Consider the following 19,624-nt stretch of genomic DNA (forward strand, 5'->3'; position numbering starts at 1 on the left):
ATGTTCACCAAAGAATACGTAGAATACATAAAGAAGCAAATACACTAGACATAGTGTATGTATTTTTCAAATTGAAATTACAGGATTCTACTTTATATGCTACTTTGTAATGTACTCTGTCCACTTCAACATTTAATATATTTCTCATGAGTCCTATTGAAAAATGCAATAGTTAAATTTCATTTTCATGTTACAGGATATTTTGGGTATGTCCAGTTTTTTGTTCTATAAATAACACTGATGAGGATCTTGAAGCCAAGTCCAAAACTACATGTCTAGATTTTGAAAAAATGGTAGAGGTGATAGAGTTGGAGAGGAAATTCTTCCATGCTTTTTGGAGTTTAAAGCAAAGCCTTTAGAGGTAAAAGCCTTTAGAGGTGAAAATGAAGCCTGGCAGATGATCCAGGTCAGTGCTTTGGGAGGGGGGCAGAGACCTCCCTGAGAGTATGAGTTACCCCTGAAGCCTAGCCAGAGGAGGTCCCTTCTTGGATGGCAGAGATTATAGAACTCATTCAATATGGTGATGAAAAGCAAGGAGCATTATATATTCCTAAAGATGTTTCCTGAAGACTGGGCTGTTTTTAATAGAAAGACACTGATACAATTTGTAAAGATAATAGCTCCTGAAAGATTCAGTTCTGAAGGAGAGGGGACAGAGCAGAGCAGTAACGTTTTGGCTGAGATCTAAAATACATTCTCTGAATTTGCTAACAGCTTAGCTTTCAAGTTTACTAACCCAAACTTTTTAGTAAACTGAAGAGTTTTTGGAGTAATGGAAGCAACTGCATGTAACTAAGAAATGAGGAAAGGGATCACAGATTTGTGTAATGAGAAGTTATCTACCATGCTTATGTCAGAGGCAATGTATTTTCTGGTTATTTTTAAGTCAGACTTAATGCTGTGTTTTTGCTTTTCAATTTGACCTGTTAGTTACAAATATGTATGAAGAATCTAGTTTGTACAAGGCTCAGAAGGATACGAAGATACTCCCATGAAGTGTCCTGTTAGGAGGCTACCCTAAGGAAGAGAGAAACCCTCCACTCCCATACTCAGAGCAGAGCCCGGGGTAGGAGTCACAAGTGGGAACAAAGTGTTATGGGGGTTTAAAGCAGGGTAGCTTAGGACAGGCTGATCCTGCAAAACACGCAGAGTGTACTACTGAGTTGGGGAAAATCCACATGATCAGAGGAGGCCGGAGGAAGTGCTACAACGTTATGATGCCAGTTGAGTGAAAATGAAACTCTTAATATAACAATAATTATTTAATTGTTAAGCTACTTCTAAAGAGTAGCTATTTCACAAATAGGTATATAAAAGATGAATTAATACATCCAAAGCCATGTAGCTGAGGGCTAATTCCTTGTTATGTAAACTTTTTACTTAGTATATCTGGGCTCTTCCTGTGAGCTAGGCACTATGGGAGATAGAAAAGAGCATAAAATGTCCCTGTTCTTAGTAACTTAAATTCTAGTGGCGATCCAAGATGATAAGTAAAGGCAAGTATGTGCCATCGCCAGCCTCTGCTCTGCTTTTCAGTCAAGACACCTCCAGCAACTTTGCCTCTGGCAGCTTCTCGGGCTGTCCGTCATCCACGGAGTTCTGAAGAACGTAGCCTTTTCTGGAAGAAACTCCTTTCTTCAGTGCTTCAGGCCAGTTTTGCGTCTCAAAGTATGTGGACAGGATATCAAATACTGTGAGAAGGGTAAAAAGAAAACATAGTGACCATACTGAGGAAAAAGAACTGGTAAAGGATGAATGAGGAAAAGGGTATTCTGGACTACTTCATTCAACAAGCTTCTCTGCACCACACATGGACCCACTTCCCCACAAGGACCTCACCCCACACGGAGAGAGATGGGCCTGTAAACAGACAGTGCTGCGACACTGAGAGGAAAACAGTATAACAGGAATACAAGGGAGAGCCCCTGACGTGGCCGAGAGGGGGAAGGGAGCAGCCGAGATGCCCCTGGACTGAAGAAGGACAAATAGGAATTCACTATTAAATGACGGGTTGAATCCAGGGCATTTTAGGCCACAGGACAAATTTCAACCATCTTTAACATAGTTGGGATCTAAGAAGAAAATGAAAAACGCCTCCGAAAGGCCAGAGTACCTGTCACAAAGTGCATGCAATAAAATCTGAGTGTACCAGTCCTGGTGGCAGGGCGGGAGTGCCTGCTTCAAAGGCCATTTATACTTCCACACAATGCAAAGAAGTAGCACCAGCACTAACACACATTAAGTGTGGGCCATGTCAGCAGTACCTTGATTGATGGCCAGTATCTCTGAATGATAGTTTTTCCCATTCTGGTGTCTGACCATGTATTCCTGGATTGGCAAGCGGGCAGTCTTGATAGAATGTTCTCGGGCTTTCTGAAATGTCACCTTCTGTGAATCACAGTTAAATATTTTTCTTTTAAAAATGACAAAGGTATTCTCATTGTAATATGCATAACAAATTGTGAGAAACCCATTTACCACCACTCTAATTTCCATCTGTAATCATAATTAAATGGTAAGTGTATTAAAAATCAGTGGCCTATGGCAAGATGGAAGAAACTTCAGATAATGAAGAGTATTTATTTGTTCCATAAGAAACGGCTTGTGCAGCAAATATCTCATTTGGGACTCATCTATCACTAGTTTCCATTTACTACTACTAACAACCAAGAAGGAAGTAAGTCAAGAGAGGCATATCTGCAGCCACAATCTGCATCCAGAAGTTGAAGAGGAGAACACTCCTGACTCTAATTCAGTAAGACACAATTCTGGACATTTGGAGTTTTTAGCTTATAGCCATTCGCAGCAGCAAATTAGAGATAAGAGAGATAGGATTCACGTCAGAAACACCACAAGCAACAAGACAGCATTAAGATGTGAGAGCACACAGTCCAATTAAAAGGAAGCGCCCTGAAAACTGCAGAAAGGAGTCATAAGAACTCACCAACCCCCCCAAATCTAAGGCCATTTAGGATCGGAGTAACTAGTATCCCTTTAAAGATGTCCCTGAATCGTGAACTGAAGTTCAGATTATATTTGCTATCTTGTAAGTGGCTCTGGAAAGATCATCTACCTACTTATGATTTCAGGATTAAAGAGAAAGGTTTAGATTATTGGGATAATTAACATCCTTGGGTTTGGAAGGGGCCTCAATAGCTAATTATCCCACTCCAAACATCCATCCAATCTTTGTCTATCCTCTGTGGCCTCCTTCCCAAGTGGGCTCTGTCCTTAAGTGGACAATCCTTGTGACAGGGAGTTCCATGCATCCTGGGGAAACCTATTCCAATTTTCATAGTACAGGTTAAAAGGAAATTCTTGATAGCCAAATTGTGTTCTCCCTGAGCATTCCGCTCATTTGTCCTAGTTCCATCCCCCTGGGGCCACACCAAGCAAGTAAAATGGCTTTTCCACAAGAAGGCGGTTTAGGTTGTCAACAGCAGTGATCGTGTCCCTCTGCAACCTTCCAGTAGTCTCAGTTCTGTCGCTCCTCCCTTGACCACGACTTATGTCTTGAGTCTCTTCAACATTCACGCCAAATGTTTCTGAATTTGTGCTCGCTGGTATCCTTTCCTACAGGGCTGTAACTGTAACTGACTGGCCACTTCGAGTGAGATCTAACCAACTGGAGCAGCAGGTCCTAACACTGGACTTGTTGCTTCTCGGACTCACATGAGACACAATTCCAAGAGAGAACTTCCAAAATGTGTTACATGATGCAAGTCAGAGAAAATAAAGGTACAGCTGCTCAAAAGACTTCCTTGAAGGATAATACTCCTTTGCCTACAAGGTCTACGATTTTATTTATTTATTTATTGGTCTATGATTTTTTTTTTTTAAGTCTATTCTTTTCCAATCACTTTGAACTGGAGTACAAGAATTCCAAGTTAGCAGGAGACTTGGATGCTGCCCTGAAGGAACTCACAGTCCGGTTTCTGTTCTCTGAACGTTTAAAGATAAAACGATTCCCCCTGAAGAAATGTGCTCAATATAACAACCAAAAAGTTCTATACCTTTGGCAAATCATTATGCCAATTATTATTCAATTTAAATACTGCCGGAAAGATAAGACAGTGTGTTGAAACTGCCCATCTACTGATCATACATTGCTCACTGACCCGCCAGACTTTGCCTCAAAAAAGGGGCTGTCACTCTGCTGTGGGAGAGTGCATTTGGCTATTAATGTCTTTTTAATGTTTTTTAACCTGTAACAGTCCCCCCTATTTTAGTTTTCATATTGTTGGCTTTTTTGAAAGTGAGGTCCAATTGTCTTGCAGAATGTCTCGCTTTCAGAGTGACAAAATAACAATTTCTCAAATTCTAATATGTATTTCTCATTAATAGCTGGCATTCTTAGAATTCCACCTCCACCCCCCACCTGTTTTTTTAGATTATCACTATTGAGTCATGGAACACTGACCTTTTTAGAATGCATGCAATTCAGTTAAGTATCATCTGTATTAAACATGTGTATATATCTCATATGAAAAAATATATGAAATACACTTACATATATGAAAATATATATATACATAATATACCCACAAACACTTGTGTTATCACAGACTGTATCAAGAAGGATACACAAGAAAACAGTGATTGGGGCACCTGGGTGGCTCAGTCAGTTAAGCATCTGCCTTCAGCTCAGGTCATGATCTCAGGGTCCTGAGACTGAGTCCTGCATCAGGCTCCCTGCCAGGGAGCCTGCTTCTCCCTCTCCCCGACCCCTGTTCATGCTCGCTCTCTCTCAAATAAATAAGTAAAATCTTAAAAATATATATATACATATTAAAGAAAATTAAAAAAGAAAAAGAAAACAGTGGTTGCCTCAAGGTTGGGGGCATTGCAGGACAAGGATGCGAGGGAGACTTACTTCTCACTATAGTTCTTTTTATACACTTTAACTATTATATCATTATTTATTGTGCAGGCAATATGTTAATTAGCAATATGAACTAAGCAATTATCTTAGTATGTATATAATAGAAACATATTTCAAAACTCCAATTATTCCAATAAAATTTCAACTGAAAAAAAGAAATCTGGACAGTCCTATTGACATAAAGATTATGAGATAAGTCTTATGTCAGCAGAAAAGATGGCCTAAGAAGGAGCAAACTCCTTTCTCACAAAGAACAAATAGCTGGTAAGAACTATGTGTTAATGCTTTGCTGGTCAAGATCAGAGATACCCTTGCAGAGCTTAAGAGAGGAGAGAAGAAAGGTGTTCAACATGGCTATTTACATAATTACCAAACACTCCCCATTCTGGTTCCCAACAGGACTGTCACGTCAGGGGATGGCTAACACTGACGATGACAGGGAGCTTCACAAGTGGAAGGGCCAACCTAGGCAGGATGGGGTCCTTTTTCCTATTCTCTGCATTTTTAGGCCTTTTGTGTAAGATTACGGTAGGGCAGCTGCCTCTGAAAGTAAGCCCCGCTTTTCAAAATATAGTTGTTAGGTCTAAAATGTACATTTACCTTCTGAATGCTTTCGTCCACAAGTCCACCAAGGATGTAAACTTTGTTTAGATCAATATCTTCAAGAGCTAATGAAAAAATGAAGGCCATTGAGATCAAATTGGTTTTATAATTTCTAAATCCAAAGAAAGTAAAAGGAAAGAATTATTAATGATAAAAGTAGAAACTTAATGAAATAGAAACCAAAAGGTAACAGATTTGCTCATTCTCTGAAAAGACAAAAAAAGGTAGTCGATTCAAATCAACTTTAAGATTCAGAAAGGAAACAATTAAAATGACAGAGGAATATGAAATAATCAGAAAAGAATACTAAGATTAAATTGATACCAATCAATTTGAAAGTTATGTGAAATAGTTGATTTTCTGGAAAAAACAGGTATCTAACATTGATCCAAGAGGCCAAGGAAGGGAGCTGACTGGAGAAACTGGGAAAGATTGCCAGATAACTCACAAGGCCCAGCCGAGGCCGGAGACCCTACATCTGTACAGCTGTGCACACACAGCAGCACATACCGAAAGCATAGTGATGTATCCACCCCAAGATGTGTGCAATTAATGTCCATTCTTTTTTTTGGATACACCTTGGGTGGCTTTAACAAGTTCTGACACAAGGAATAATCAAACACAGGCCTAAGAACAAAGTGCTACATGAATCCATGCAGTAAAGTACATACCGTGTTCTGAGTCAGGAGTCAGGTACACAAGGGTATCCAGAGGAAATAAACTAAAGCAGTCTTCCTCTGTTATGTCTAGCTGAAAAATGTAAATAATCCAATGTAGTGTGAACTAGGTTACAACGCAGCCCACACTGCAGCAACTAGTTACCAGGCACCTATTCTCTATTAGGCATGGCCCTGTGTGCATCCACGGGACACATGTCTGACAATCTGTTCTCAGAAAGTGCTCAGCTGAGGAGGGAAGTAGAAAGGACGACACCCAACCCTACAAAATGAGACAGAGAGTAACAAGAGACCCTAACAGATGTACAGGAAGGTTGCCCCAGGACGACAGATGAGGGAGTGACAATACCAGGGACAGCCTTCTACTGAAGGGAATGCTGGAGCTTGGTTTCTAAAAAGAGGTGAGAATGACTGACACATACAAAAGGAAGAAGCACTGAAAATGGGGAGAATCACCAAAGAAAGGCATGAAGACAGGAAAGCAAGGGAATTCCGTAGCCCTAAGAGTGGGTCTGTTGGGCTCACATACAAGAAGCATAAAACACGCAGAGAGAAGAAAAGCTGGAAATGGTTATTTTATAGGACAGACTGTTCAGACGGTAACAGTGACCACTAACTGTGCAGGGGTCCGCAGGGTACCTCTCACGCTCCTGCCTCTGCAGACCTCCCTAGGAAAGTTCACGCTACCAGGCCCAGTTATGCCATACAAATACATGAGACATTTTTCGTGGCACTTCTTAGGAAGTGATCTGGACTGTTGTCTCTGTTATAATCACTACATTCATGAGCCCCTAGGGCAAGAGGTAAAAAGTTAACTGAGTATTCCCTAAAACTCATCTCGAATTCACGTTCCTACCATAAGGATTTTCTCTTCTCCTACAACTCATGTTCCCAATTCCTGCACTACTATGAATAAGAAAGGTTTGGCATTTCCCCCAAACATTCCTGGAGTATACAATCTAGCATACGATACATAAGACACAAAATATAGTCCTAGAGACCGGTAATATTAGCTTGCCAATGCGGTGCAAGGACAAAAGTTTGGAAATGTAAGAACTGATGAGAGGTTCTAAAGTTTTTTAGATTGCAACAGTGAAAATAATTCACACATTTTTATACCAAAATATGAAAGAGTTAAAAAAATTTACTATTACCACATGACCTACTTCTCAAAGGACACTTCAAGTAATATCCACAATGAGCTTACCAGGTAACTAGAAAATCCATCATTCATCCTCAAACACTCTTCGTACAGGGGACTGTCTGTTGTGAATCCAGTGAGGTAGATCCAGAATGGCCTGCTGGCTTTTTTATTTGAACCATACAACCTTCGGATCTGTCCAGCCAGTCTACTTAATTCCTTCAAAGAAATTAGGACAGCTTAGGTTGGAAACATGCCCACTCTTTCTAAATTCATTATCAACAAACGGTTACTCATTAAGTTCACTGACTGCTACTCTGGGAAATCTCATGAATTAGAATGGCCCCTTTTATTCCAGGAGCTAGTATGTGTTATGTGTGTTCATGTAGTAAAGTAAAATGCATGCCACACACCTTACAGATCAAAGTTAAGGTAATGATACTAGCCCGGAAATAGTGAGTTAATGGAAAGACTGAGAACCCTCCCTCCTTCTGGAACTGGTGTTATATATCTAATAAGGTGCTTTCAGCTCATTACTAAAATCTTACCATGTGATATTTACTATTCACTTTAAAAAGGTTAGATTACTATACTTTTTTTTTTTTATACTCATCAGATAAACTTAGCACCTTCTCTCTAACTCTTGGTGATGTACTAGGGTCAGAAGTTTTAACTTTCCATCCTGATTCAGAGATAAAACCCTAAGGAAAGGTAGTTTCACAATCTGGCCTGGGAGAGAAAAAACACTTTGGGTTTGATTTAATCTGATTATCTCAATTAATATAAACAGTAGGAAATTCTTTGTTGACCTTTTCAGAAGGCTGGGGTTCCATGTTAGAACCCCGGATCTTCAGTCTTACTGATTCCTCTGAAAAACATGCAGATAGGAGCACATGTAATAAAGATGTTGGCAAACAGAAAAATCCATTTTGTGGTGTAAGGCCTAAAACGAAGGCCCACTACCATGTGTTGCCTACACATCTGGTAAAACCAGGTGGGCCCTGAAAAACCCAGCTTCAGGTTCTCCCAATTCTGCTCCCTTGGATAAGGTCCCCTAGCTAAACAATCCTTTCTATCACAGGTCCAAACATAGCTCGTACTTATCCCCAAGTACCGGGTTTCGATTCCTTGCTAGCCCACAGAGTTATTTCCAGCAAATCAATCACATCTTCCTGCAGGAACCAAGGGGATACTGCACCCTCATGACACTACAAAGCCTGCCTTCCACAGCCCCTGGTTGTTCATTCTGTTCCCGAGTGGAACCCGACATGGCCCTGCCTAGCATACAGTGTCATCCCCCCCTGCGCTGAGTACAAGTGACTAATAAACCGCTATCACTCTTACCTGTCCAATGTCAAGTGTATATTCTTCAGCCATCCCTAGAACCCTAGGGTGGAATCCCTCCTTCACAATAGGGTGAATGGAAAATGATTAAAATACATAGGTTGCAGGAAAGTGTCCCACCAGGTCATCTCCTCCCCACATGTAACCAGGCAAGTATTCCTTTTCCCAGCAGAAAACCAGATTTCATCTCTGGAGGACTGAACATGAAAAGACCCCATCTAGACTGAGGACACCATAAACACAGAGGCAATGGTGTGGGGCTCAAAAGAGAAGAGAAGATAAAACTTTGCAAGCTAAACCAGAGGATATCTATTCTCTTCCTGATTCTTAACAACAGCCATCTTGGAACAGAGTAGTCATGTGTAAAAAAACCAAACTCTTTTTGCTGGTTTGCTATGGAATTACAGAGACTAGAACATGTGAGCAGAATTTGGAGCTTAATGGATATCCTACCTTCTTAGACATGTGGTGGGTCATACTCAGATCAATACAGAGTCTTGGTCCTGAGTGTTTGGCTTCCAAAAGTCTCTCCTTGGTTAAGGATCTCAGAAAACGTTTGCTGTGCTGGGGGCAGATGCCTAGGATAGAAATATCAGAAAGAAATAAAAGTGGGGCAGGGTGCCTGGGTGCCTCAGTTGGTTAAGTGACTGCCTTTGGCTTGGGTCATGATCCTGAGGTCCTGGGATCAAATCCCACATCAGGATCCCTGCTCAGCAGGGAGTCAGCTTCTCCCTCTGATCCCCCCCCCCCCCATGCTCTCGCTCTCTCTCTCTCATTCTTGCTCTCTCTCAAATAAATAAATAAAATCTTAAAAAAAAAAAATAAATAAAAGCGGGAAAACAGAGGAATATATTCAGTAAGATACAAATCTTCCCAACCAAGTGAGTACTTTTTATATATAAAGAGAAGCTTGAAACTCATGCAAGGTATTCATTTGGGGACGGCAGAGTGGTATGGAGTGTGGGCTCTGGAGCACACTGCTGGGTCTAAATCAGAGTTCAGACCATTCAATTATTACTACATGATCTTGGGCATGTTATTCAATTTCTAAGCCTCAGTTTCTTTACCTACAAAATGGGGATAATGAAAGCACCTATCCCTTAGGGTAATGCATGTAAAATTCTTAGCAATGAACCTAGCATGTAACACTGAATAAATGTTAACTACTAATTTTATCATTCCTTCTACTTCTGAGCGTATAAACACACATGTGCACTAGATATGTGAAAGGCAGCCTTAAATTTTGCTTTCATTGATACTTTGATTTCCAATAAAATAGAATAATAGATTCTACTCCAAGATGTTTTTTACTTAAAACCACAATTCCTACTCTCCTAGGAACATGCAGATACGTCTGCTAAGATATAAATGATTATGCCAGCAATCTGCTTTATTGTTACCTGAATTTTCTACATGATTGGCCTTTCTTCTTTCTTTTTCTTGCTTTCTTTTGCTCTTCTTTGCTGCAACTATCTTTTCCCAGTGTCTCTGTTTTCTTTGGACATTTTTCTTATGTTATCCAGAAAACAAAATTGAGAACTTTGTAAGCACCAAAATGGAAAATGAATATTCGAAAGTTATTTATTTATTTTAAATCAGATTTAAAGTTAGGAGAGAAAAAGGATATTAGTGTCAAAAAAAGGAAAAAAATAGACTGGATTATGTTCAGAGAAAGCGGAGACCCAAGAAAGAGATGTGATGTGCCCAAAGTCTTGGATAACACAAGGGATGGTTCCTCTTGAACTTGATTTACTCTTCTTAGGACTCAAGTGGAACTGAAACCTTAAACCAGTTAGTGGGAAATTCATCCAATTTTGGAACATACCAAACTCATTCCTAGTCTTTTTGTTACTAGGACCTACCCTTATATGAGGGGTCTCTGGGACAAAGCATGATCCCAGAGCCCACGGCCAGGCTACACTTACTGAACACCACGTTGTACCGCCTGTGGGCAGCATATCTCCCTCCCGATGCTCGCATTCCACATCGATCTGTAGAAGCCGGAAGCTTTCAGAGATGCTATCTTCGCCTGTGTCCTCTAGGATGACTTCTTGCTCCTGCAGCACGTGTGAGTCTGTTTTCTGAGCGCTCCTTTCCAACTTCCAGTCCATGTGCTTTGTCTTCTGTCCCTTTCACCCAGGTTAGAGAAAGGCACAATGATGAGAGACGTTACATTACTTCTCTTACAGAGGTATTTCCCTATGTCCAAATGTCAAATAGTGTTACTGTGTTGCTGAAAAAGTGTGGAAGGTATTTACACAGATTTACTGAATGGAGAAAAGTATCAGTGTCTTCCAGAGAAATGGGTCAGAAAGCTAAATCTACTTCTTGGACAAACATAATTCCTGACAACTCCAAGCACTCACCAATTATTCACTGCTGCCGTGACCCAGGTAATTAAGTCATTTATTCTGCTCTTCAATATGTATGCAGTGGGCGCTTGGGTGGCTCAATCATTAAGCGTCTGCCTTCAGTTCAGGTCATCGGGCTCCCCGTTGCAGGAAGCCTGCTTCTCCCTCTCCTACTTCTCCTGCTTGTGTTCCCTCTCTCGCTGTGTCTCTCTCTGTCAAATAAATAAAATCTTTAAAAAAAAATTTTTTTAAACGTGTTCAGAATTGAGGGTAGGGCAGAAATGACAAAAGCCATCTCCTCCATTATGTTTCCATTTCTATTCAAAACTATTCCTCTAGCAAACATTTACTGAGCATGTACTGTATGCAGTCCAATACTAGAAATATCCTAGAATAAGAGCTAGCCAAAAACTATGGTAAAGAGTTACCCAAAATCAACCAAGAATTCCTCCAGGTTGCTGGTGATGTTTCACAATTTGTTTTTCCAAACGATGTATTCCCTCTCCCAACTCAGTTAAGTATCCCTGCAGCTGAAAGCCACAGTCACCTTGAGAATATTAATATCCATCAGAAGTGGTGAAGTGGGAAAATATGGAGAACCACTGCTATGGCATACTTAAGCAATGCCATAATTTCAAAGCACTGTTCAAAATCCCTGGGAAAGTTGTGAGTATAAAATGCTCTAGTCTATGGCTAAGTGTCACAAAGAATGTTCTGTCTTTTGCTTCTGGCTGCTCCTCTGAGTCCAGTGTGCTACCACCATCTTTAGAAAACTCTATCTTTGCAAAAGCAAATCTGTGTAATACAATCCATGCATATAAAAAAAGACCTAGTTATAATGCAAAGTAGTGATCCTCACTCCAACCCCTCCCACCTCTAGTGGCAACCTGTTAACCAGATGTTTTTAGTTCATTTGGTAATTGACTCCTTAACCTGAAATCATATACTTTCTGTTACTGCTTGAATCATCAACTTTGAATTTTATCAACTCCCTATGAAACACTAGAATTCAAATCACCTCTTATTTATTTTTCTGTTAGTTACACTGACCTTTAAAATGTTTTTGAGGTAGGGCGCCTGGGTGGCTCAGTGGGTTAAGCCGCTGCCTTCGGCTCAGGTCATGATCTCAGGGTCCTGGGATCGAGTCCCGCATTGGGCTCTCTGCTCAGCGGGGAGCCTGCTTCCCTCTCTCTCTGCCTGCCTCTCTGTCTACTTGTGATCTCTCTCTGTCAAATAAATAAATAAAATCTTTTAAAAAATGTTTTTGAGGTATAATTTACATACAGTAAAATGCAAAGATTTTCAGGGCATAACTCAGTAATGTGTGTGTGTGGGGGGAATATACCAGTTTGATGAATTTTTGACAAAAGCTTAGGGCCTGTCTTACTTATACCCTCATCAAAATATGGAACATTTCCATCACTCTAGAAAGTTCCTTGCCTTCTGCACTTTCCAAGTCAAACTCCATCCCATTCCCGCAACCAGCCAAAAGCAACTGTTGTTTTTTTCTATAACCACAGATTAACTGTGCCTATTATAAAACAAACAAACGGATTCAACCAGTGATGTTGACATTTTCCCCCTCAACATGTTTTGAGATTCATACATGTTGCTTCATATATTAGTAATTTTTTTTTTTAATTACTGAGCAGAATCCCACTGTATGACTGTATCACAATTTGTTTATTCTCCTGTTGATGGATACTGGAGATTTTTCCAATTTGGGAACTACTATGAATAAAGCTGCTATGAACATTCTCTTACAAGTGTTTTTGTGGATGTATGTTCTCGTATCTGTTGGCTAAGTAAGTAGAGTTGATGGGGCATAGGATAGTTGCCTATTTAACTCATAAAAGACTGCCATCAATTTCCCAAGGTAACTGCACCATTTCACAGTGCTGTCAGCTACGAAGGAGACTTCCAGATGCTCTGCAACATCACCAACATTTGCTGTTGTTAAGAGTTCTTAATCTACGCCATTCTTGTGCAGTAGAACCTAGTTGTGTTTCAATTTGCAGTATTTTGATAATGATATTGAGCACTTTTTCAGGCAATTTATTGGTCATTCATAATATATCTTTGTTAAGAATTATGACCAAGTCTTTTGCTCATTTTTAAGTTATCTTTTTATTAATGAGCTGTGGAAGTTTAACATATTTCTAGATACAAGTCTTTTATCAGACATGTGTATTGAGAATATTTTCTCCCAGTCTGTGACCTATTTATTTTCTTCCTTTTTCCTGTCTATTTATTTTCTTAACATTATTTTTGTTGAGCAGAAATTTTAAATTTTAATCAAGTCTAAGTTATCATTCTCTTCTTTTATAGTTAATGCTTTCTGTGTCCTCTAAGAAATCTTTGCCTACCCTAAAAGCACAGAGATATTCTATGTTCCTTTCTAGAACCTTTATAATTTTGGCTTTTACATTTAGGCCTACAATCCACCTTAAATTCATTTCTCTCAAGGGTAAGTCTTGTCCTGCCTATTGTCCAATGCCTGAAAACAGTTTCTTCATATAATCTGTCCAACTCTACAGCTTTTTTTAATCCTAGGAAGGTAAGACCAATACCTACCTCTGTCGTGACAATTATTAGAAGACATCTTTACTATGTTTAAGATATCTTTAAACTACTATGTCTTGTTCAACAATCTCAAGGTTAGGCTCTGAACATAAACACCCTTATCTTTCCCTCTATCTCTCTTCTTCCTTCAATGTTTCAATTTCCGCAAGCTGAAGCTTTAATTTACATGTTCAAGACAGCGTCTACCTTGTGTCATCAAAACTAATCCTTTTGGGCTTTGTCTATCCCCTTGGTTGTTTCTAAAATTTGTAAACCAATAAACCGCATTTATATTAACTGTATAAATATTACCCACTACAGAGCCGAGCAGTATCCAAGGATTATACTGTGGGTTTTGGTATTTATCTTATTTGAGAGAGAGAGAGCATGTGCACACACATGTGCACAGGGGGAAAGGCAGAGGGACACTGAGAGGGAGAGATTCTTCAATGACCAAGGAACTTGGCCTCAAGACCTTGAGATCATGACCTGAGCTGAAACCAAGAGTTGGACACTTAACCGATAGCCATCCAGGCGCCTGGTTCTCTAATGTTTTGACCGATGTTCATAGCAAATATTTTTAGTGTTGAGCTCATACTGTTTTCTTGTACTCCATCAAATGTTCAAAATCAGGCCAAATTTTAGTTTTGTTTTTCAGTTAGACATAACAGGCTGTTGTAGTAGAAACAACAGTCTTAGGATTTAGCCTTCTCAGTTTCCTACCTCTAAGTAGTAGGATAATAGCCTAAAGTATTAACTCTTTGTCACAGATTCTACTAGATGGGATATTACTACATCCCAGGACTGTTGCAAGAACTAGACATACGTCATTCACCTGGCATGCAACAACTGCTCATGAAATACAGATTGTTCAAACCCCTCCAGTGTTGTTTTTTCTAAAAAAGGTAAGCTGCTGAACAATTTTGGGTGTTTATCACACATCATGTGAACAACATATGACCCCTAGATATATTCCTGAAGATAGCCAAGTATATTTCATTCTAGATTTTCAAAGCTACATATTAGAAATTGTGTTCATTTTCTTATATAAGCTAAAGTTTACTTTTGCTCAGAAATGCTTTAATACTCAGTACAAATTTTAATGTATTTATTTATACCATTGACTGTATCACTATGAACTTATGGCATACATGAAATTTAGCAGTGTGTATTATTTCTAGAGAAATGAGTAAAATACAAAGTTACTCTTAGACATTTCAGAAGTGCTGCGCTGTTCACATATGAACGGTGATGTTGACTATAAATACTTTTTTTAAAGAAAAGACGGTGAGACCTGTTATGACCATTCCTTTAGGTGACTGACCAAATCTTACTGTGCCAACCATCAGTCATCTGCATTTTTCTACACTTAGGCATTCAAAAAAAAAAAAAAACAACAAACACACAAATGAAAACTTTAAGATAAACTGGCCCAATACCTAACAGCATCATTTTGTTAGGGTAAGAAAACACACCAATTTGTTAAATGAATGCCAGTTTGTTAACAGGCATGTGCTTTCCCTCCTCTGGACTCGGTAGCATTTTTGTATTCTGTTAGTCCATTCATTCAGTCAATAAATATTCTTTGAGCTCCTCCTCTTTGTCAGACCCTTTTGGGGAATGACTGGGAGGTCTCATTGGAGAAGTTTGGCTTGGAAGGAGAAGAGAGCTAGGATTGGAGTAGCTGGAGGGGCTGCCAAGTTTTCCGCTGTTGTTTAGAAAACTAGGTCTGTGCTCATGTCCTCTCTCCCACCAAACTGAATTCCTTTGCAGGAGGGACTGTGTACTGACATTTATATGAACACTGTAACAGCTCACAATACAGAACCTTGCAAATAGGAGTGTTTGAATAAATGTTTGTTGAACTAAACTGAATTTTACCACTATACCCCCATTCCCTTCTTCCTAGTCCCCTCCCTGTATCTCCTCTCTCCAAGTTCCTATAGTCCCTGAGGATGTTTTTTAGAAACCCAGGGTACAGCAATATTGAAAATCAAGGAAGGCAATTCCAACCACTACCAGAGTCTACAATATAGCAGATTGGGCAGGGACCACACCTTTTTCATCTCTGAATTGTTAGTGGCCAGTACCAGGGCTGGCATGAAATGGAAGCTCAGTAAATATTGAATAGCAGCTTGCCATCTACTGATCCTCAGAAAGCAACCAGGAAATGAGGCATCACAGAGGAACAAATGTTTTTAATCTGTGTGAGACATTATCTATGGCCAGATTTAGCATTTCTTCATTTAAAAGTGTTTTCTGAGCACTCCTTGATGGCTCTTGGTTAAGCATCCGACTCTTGATTTCAGCTCAGGTCATGATCTTAGGGTCCTGGGACTGAGCCCTGGATTCTCTCCCTCTGCCCATTCCCCGCTGCTTGCATGTGTGTACTCTCTCTCTCAAACACATAAATAAATCTTAAAGAAAAAATAATGTTTTCTGAGCCTCTGTTACAGGTCCAGTACTGAGTACCAGGGTTACTCAATTAATTACTAATCATATACAAACAGTTACTAAGCACACCTTATAACAGTACATGCTGAGGACTGGAGACTGATGTCCACCCTGCCTTCATAGGGCTTCAATTGTCGGACTCAGCCTTGTATGACAGCTGGTCTGCCTGTTTCCCCACTACATCATAAGCCCTTCCAAGGAAGAGAGGAAAAAGAATTCAGGTGCACAACCCCAGTACCCAGTTCTGAGCCCTGCAGATATGTTTGATAATTATGTTACCCTTCTGCTAAGAACTATGCAGTATCCTCCATTTCACTTACAGCACACAACTGAAATCCTTACAGTTCTATACTGATCATTAAGCTCTACCTCCCCCATCAAGTGTCCTCTGCACTTTCTGGTTTCTTTGCTGCTCCTAACGTACCAAGGATATTCCCACTTCGGGGTCTTTGCCCTTGCTGTCATTTCTACCTCCAATGCTCTTCCCCCAAATAATTGTATGACTACCTGTCTCATTTACTCTAATTTTCACTATCTAACATGGCACATGTTTACTTATTATCTGAACTTCCCCATTCCTATATTCCTATATCCCACCTGGTTAAACGCAGGTGTTCTGTCTGCTTTGTACACTACCCTTAATGCCTAGAAAAGGGCTTGGTACATAACAGAGGCTCAATAAATACTTCCTAACCTAATCAATTCTCCACCCCTCCCCGCCCCCACTTCTGAGTTGACAGGGGCCTCAGATGTTTTCTAACCCAAGTCCCACCTGAGGAGCATATCCCTGGGCGCTAAGTGATGGGCCTGTCTCTTGCACACTTTTCTCTTTTTCTAAAACTTAGTCCAGCGAAGCCGGCTCCAGTCCTCTGGCACCTTCAGCACTAGAACACCCAGACCCCCGGCCCGAGGGTACCCCTCCTGTGAGCCCCGCCTGGCCCACAGGCTGCTAGTGTGAGGGGAGGCAGCAAGGCAAAAAGCACCAAGGCGGTGGACACGAGGCGACAAGACCGTTGAGGGCCGCTTCCCGGCGTCTGCCCCGTCCACGAACGAAGCGGCAGTCCCAAGCCAGACCCCTCCAGCCCCAGGCCGATCCCACAACGAGCCCCGAGCGTACCTGAACCCCTCAACTCACACAGACTCGGCGGCGCACATCAGGCCGCGCCTCCGGCACAACTTCCGGTTCCTGCCACCTTTCCGAATGGCATTCTGGGAGTTGTAGTTCTTAGCCTGGCATCCCGGTGAGCAGGTGCCATTGGAAGGCTTTGCATTCCACACCACCCACGCGGGTACTAGGGAGTTGCCTACCGCCCAGTTATTGCCTCGCCTGTCTGAGCCTGTTAACCCCCGCTGTCAGATGGGGGTTACAGTCCCAGCCTCTCGCCGACCTCACATGGCTGTGGCAGGTAACCAGGGGCTTTGATGGCTGTCAAGGGCTGGACGTTGTGAAACTGGACCAATCTCGAACCACCCCTCATCTCACGGGCTGGGCTGGACGCTTTGCCCTCCCCTGGGCTCCCCTGTAAGCAGCAGAGCCCACGAGCGACATAGCCTTCCCTGAGCACACAGCTGCCCTCACCACAACCTGGCTGTCCAAGCAGTCAACAGGGATATTCGGGCTTGGACCTTTAATGAATGAGTCCAACCTCCGACCATTTCCCTTTATCCAACTCACCTTACAGATCCACGGAGAAAGCGAGGCTCAAAGACCTGAGGAGACTTGTCCAAGCTTTGGCCTGATAAAAACTATCAGCCACTCTTCACTCTTCCCTTTATTTCTGCAATCCTAGGGGTCTCACACTTTCAGAGAGACCCTAGCATGAATGAACCGGAAATACCTCCTGCCCAAGAAACCACAGCCCAGTTGGATCTCTCCTTGACCCCACACTGTTTTCCTCTCTGGACTCTTCCTTTGAACAGCTCCTGCAGAACCCCCACCCTGCCCTAATCCTTCAGTCCCATTCTATATCCGCTACTGGAGCAATTTTTAAATGCTAAAAGTAAACATTCTTTATCTCTCAGAGGACTTTCCCTAAAAGGCAGTGCCAACCTCTCTTCTCAGTTCAGAAGCTGGTCCTGGCTTCCCACTGGGTTCGCAAAGTGGCTCAAACCGTCTTCAGTGGCTCCCACCACACCTACAAGTCCCTGCACTTTGCACTCAAACTGGGTACCTTTCCTCTCTCCCAGCCACTGCTCTTGTGTCTCTTCAGACCTTTGAATGAACTCACGGCCAACACCCCCAGAAAAGTCCTGAGAACTGTTCTCACTGCTCCTTCCGCCCCCTCCAATCCTGCACTCCCATTCCCCAACTCCCACAACGCAGCAGACATCGTTTTCCAGATGATTATGTGTCTCTCATATTCTAAACCCTAGTGGCGTCCCACTGCACTTGGATATAAAGTCTAACCTTCCCAAGGCCTTCCTGGTGTGGCTCCTGGCTGCCCCACCAACCTCATCTATCACTCTGCCTCTGGCTTGCTGTATTCCAGTTACACCTGTCTTCTTGAATTGCTTCAAATATACCAAAGACCTTTGCAGATACTTTTCCCTTTCCTCTCACTTTTCCCATGAGTGGCTCCTTCTTATCCTTCAAGCTTCAGCTTAAACCTTTGCTATTCAGAGAGGCCTTTACTGATCATCCAGGTTAAGATTAGTTCATCCCATCCCCATCTTATCACTCGTCATTTCTTTCTATCACCTATCAGTCAGTAATCTTTTTTCTGTGTGTTTCCCACTAATTTTAAGTTCCTGAGGAAACATCTGTCATGTTGGTGATTTGATTCCCAGTGTCACCGCACAGTGAAGATTTGTTAACAGAATCAGCAAATGAGTGATTTTCCCCTTTCTAAACACATCCAAAACTTACCTTCCTATCTACCAAATCCGGGACGGGATGCTCAGTAGCTACTCAATAAATACTTCTTGACATAGTTCTAATTAATGCTGCCTCCTACAGGAAGCCTTCCATGATCACTACTCTGTCCCCCACTCCAAAATGACTTCTGTCCTTTGAGTTCTCATACCACCTTATCTGTCCTCTTTGGCCACCCTGAGCAGACAATGCCTTATACTTTAGGTCTATCTCTACACGTCATCTTATCTCTTAGACCGGGAACTCTTAAAGACAGGATTCTCGGGGCGCCTGGGTGGCTCAGTGGATTAAGCCGCTGCCTTCGGCTCAGGTCATGATCTCAGGGTCCTGGAATCGAGCCCCGCGTCGGGCTCTCTGCTCCGCAGGGAGCCTGCTTCCTCCTCTCTCTCTGCCTGCCTCTCTGCCTACTTGTGATCTCTCTCTCTGTCAGATAAATAAATAAAAATCTTTAAAAAAAAAAAAAAAAAAAAAAAAAGACAGGATTCTCACCCAATAATCTACATCCAGAATCCTGCATCAGGCATCAGCTGTGATGGGTGTAACAAATGTGTGTATAAAGAAAGGAATCAGGGGCGCCTGGGTGGCTCAGTGGGTTACACCTCTACCTTCGGCTCAGGTCATGATCTCAGGGTCCTGGGATGGAGCCCCGCGTCAGGCTCTCTATTCAGCAGGGAGTCTGCTTCCCCCTCTCTACCTGCCTCTCTGCCTACTCGTGCTCTCTGTCTGTCAAATAAATAA

General features: G+C 41.6%; 1 protein-coding gene across 7 annotated transcripts; it reads right to left on the reverse strand.

The window, feature by feature from the left end:
• Window positions 1-14: 14 nt before the first annotated feature.
• On the reverse strand, window positions 15-17,195 carry TRMT10B (tRNA methyltransferase 10B). 7 transcript variants are annotated; one of them, XM_046022392.1, is made up of 9 exons: window positions 17,132-17,195; window positions 10,573-10,776; window positions 10,048-10,156; window positions 9,101-9,225; window positions 7,370-7,522; window positions 6,157-6,235; window positions 5,483-5,550; window positions 2,265-2,388; window positions 15-1,691 (listed from the first exon to the last, which is right to left on the reverse strand). In XM_046022392.1, exons 2-9 carry the CDS (start codon window positions 10,756-10,758, stop codon window positions 1,537-1,539), a joined length of 999 nt encoding a protein of 332 aa, XP_045878348.1. In that variant the 5' UTR covers window positions 10,759-10,776; window positions 17,132-17,195; the 3' UTR covers window positions 15-1,536. The 7 variants fall into 7 exon arrangements, with proteins under 7 accessions (XP_045878348.1, XP_045878350.1, XP_045878349.1 ...); XM_046022394.1 differs by having other exon boundaries at window positions 10,573-10,770; window positions 17,132-17,152; XM_046022393.1 differs by lacking the exon at window positions 17,132-17,195 and adding an exon at window positions 11,014-11,211 and having other exon boundaries at window positions 10,573-10,770.
• Window positions 17,196-19,624: the final 2,429 nt, after the last annotated feature.

This window comes from Meles meles, chromosome 11, assembly GCF_922984935.1.
Source record: "Meles meles chromosome 11, mMelMel3.1 paternal haplotype, whole genome shotgun sequence".
Classification (NCBI taxonomy): domain Eukaryota; kingdom Metazoa; phylum Chordata; class Mammalia; order Carnivora; family Mustelidae; genus Meles; species Meles meles.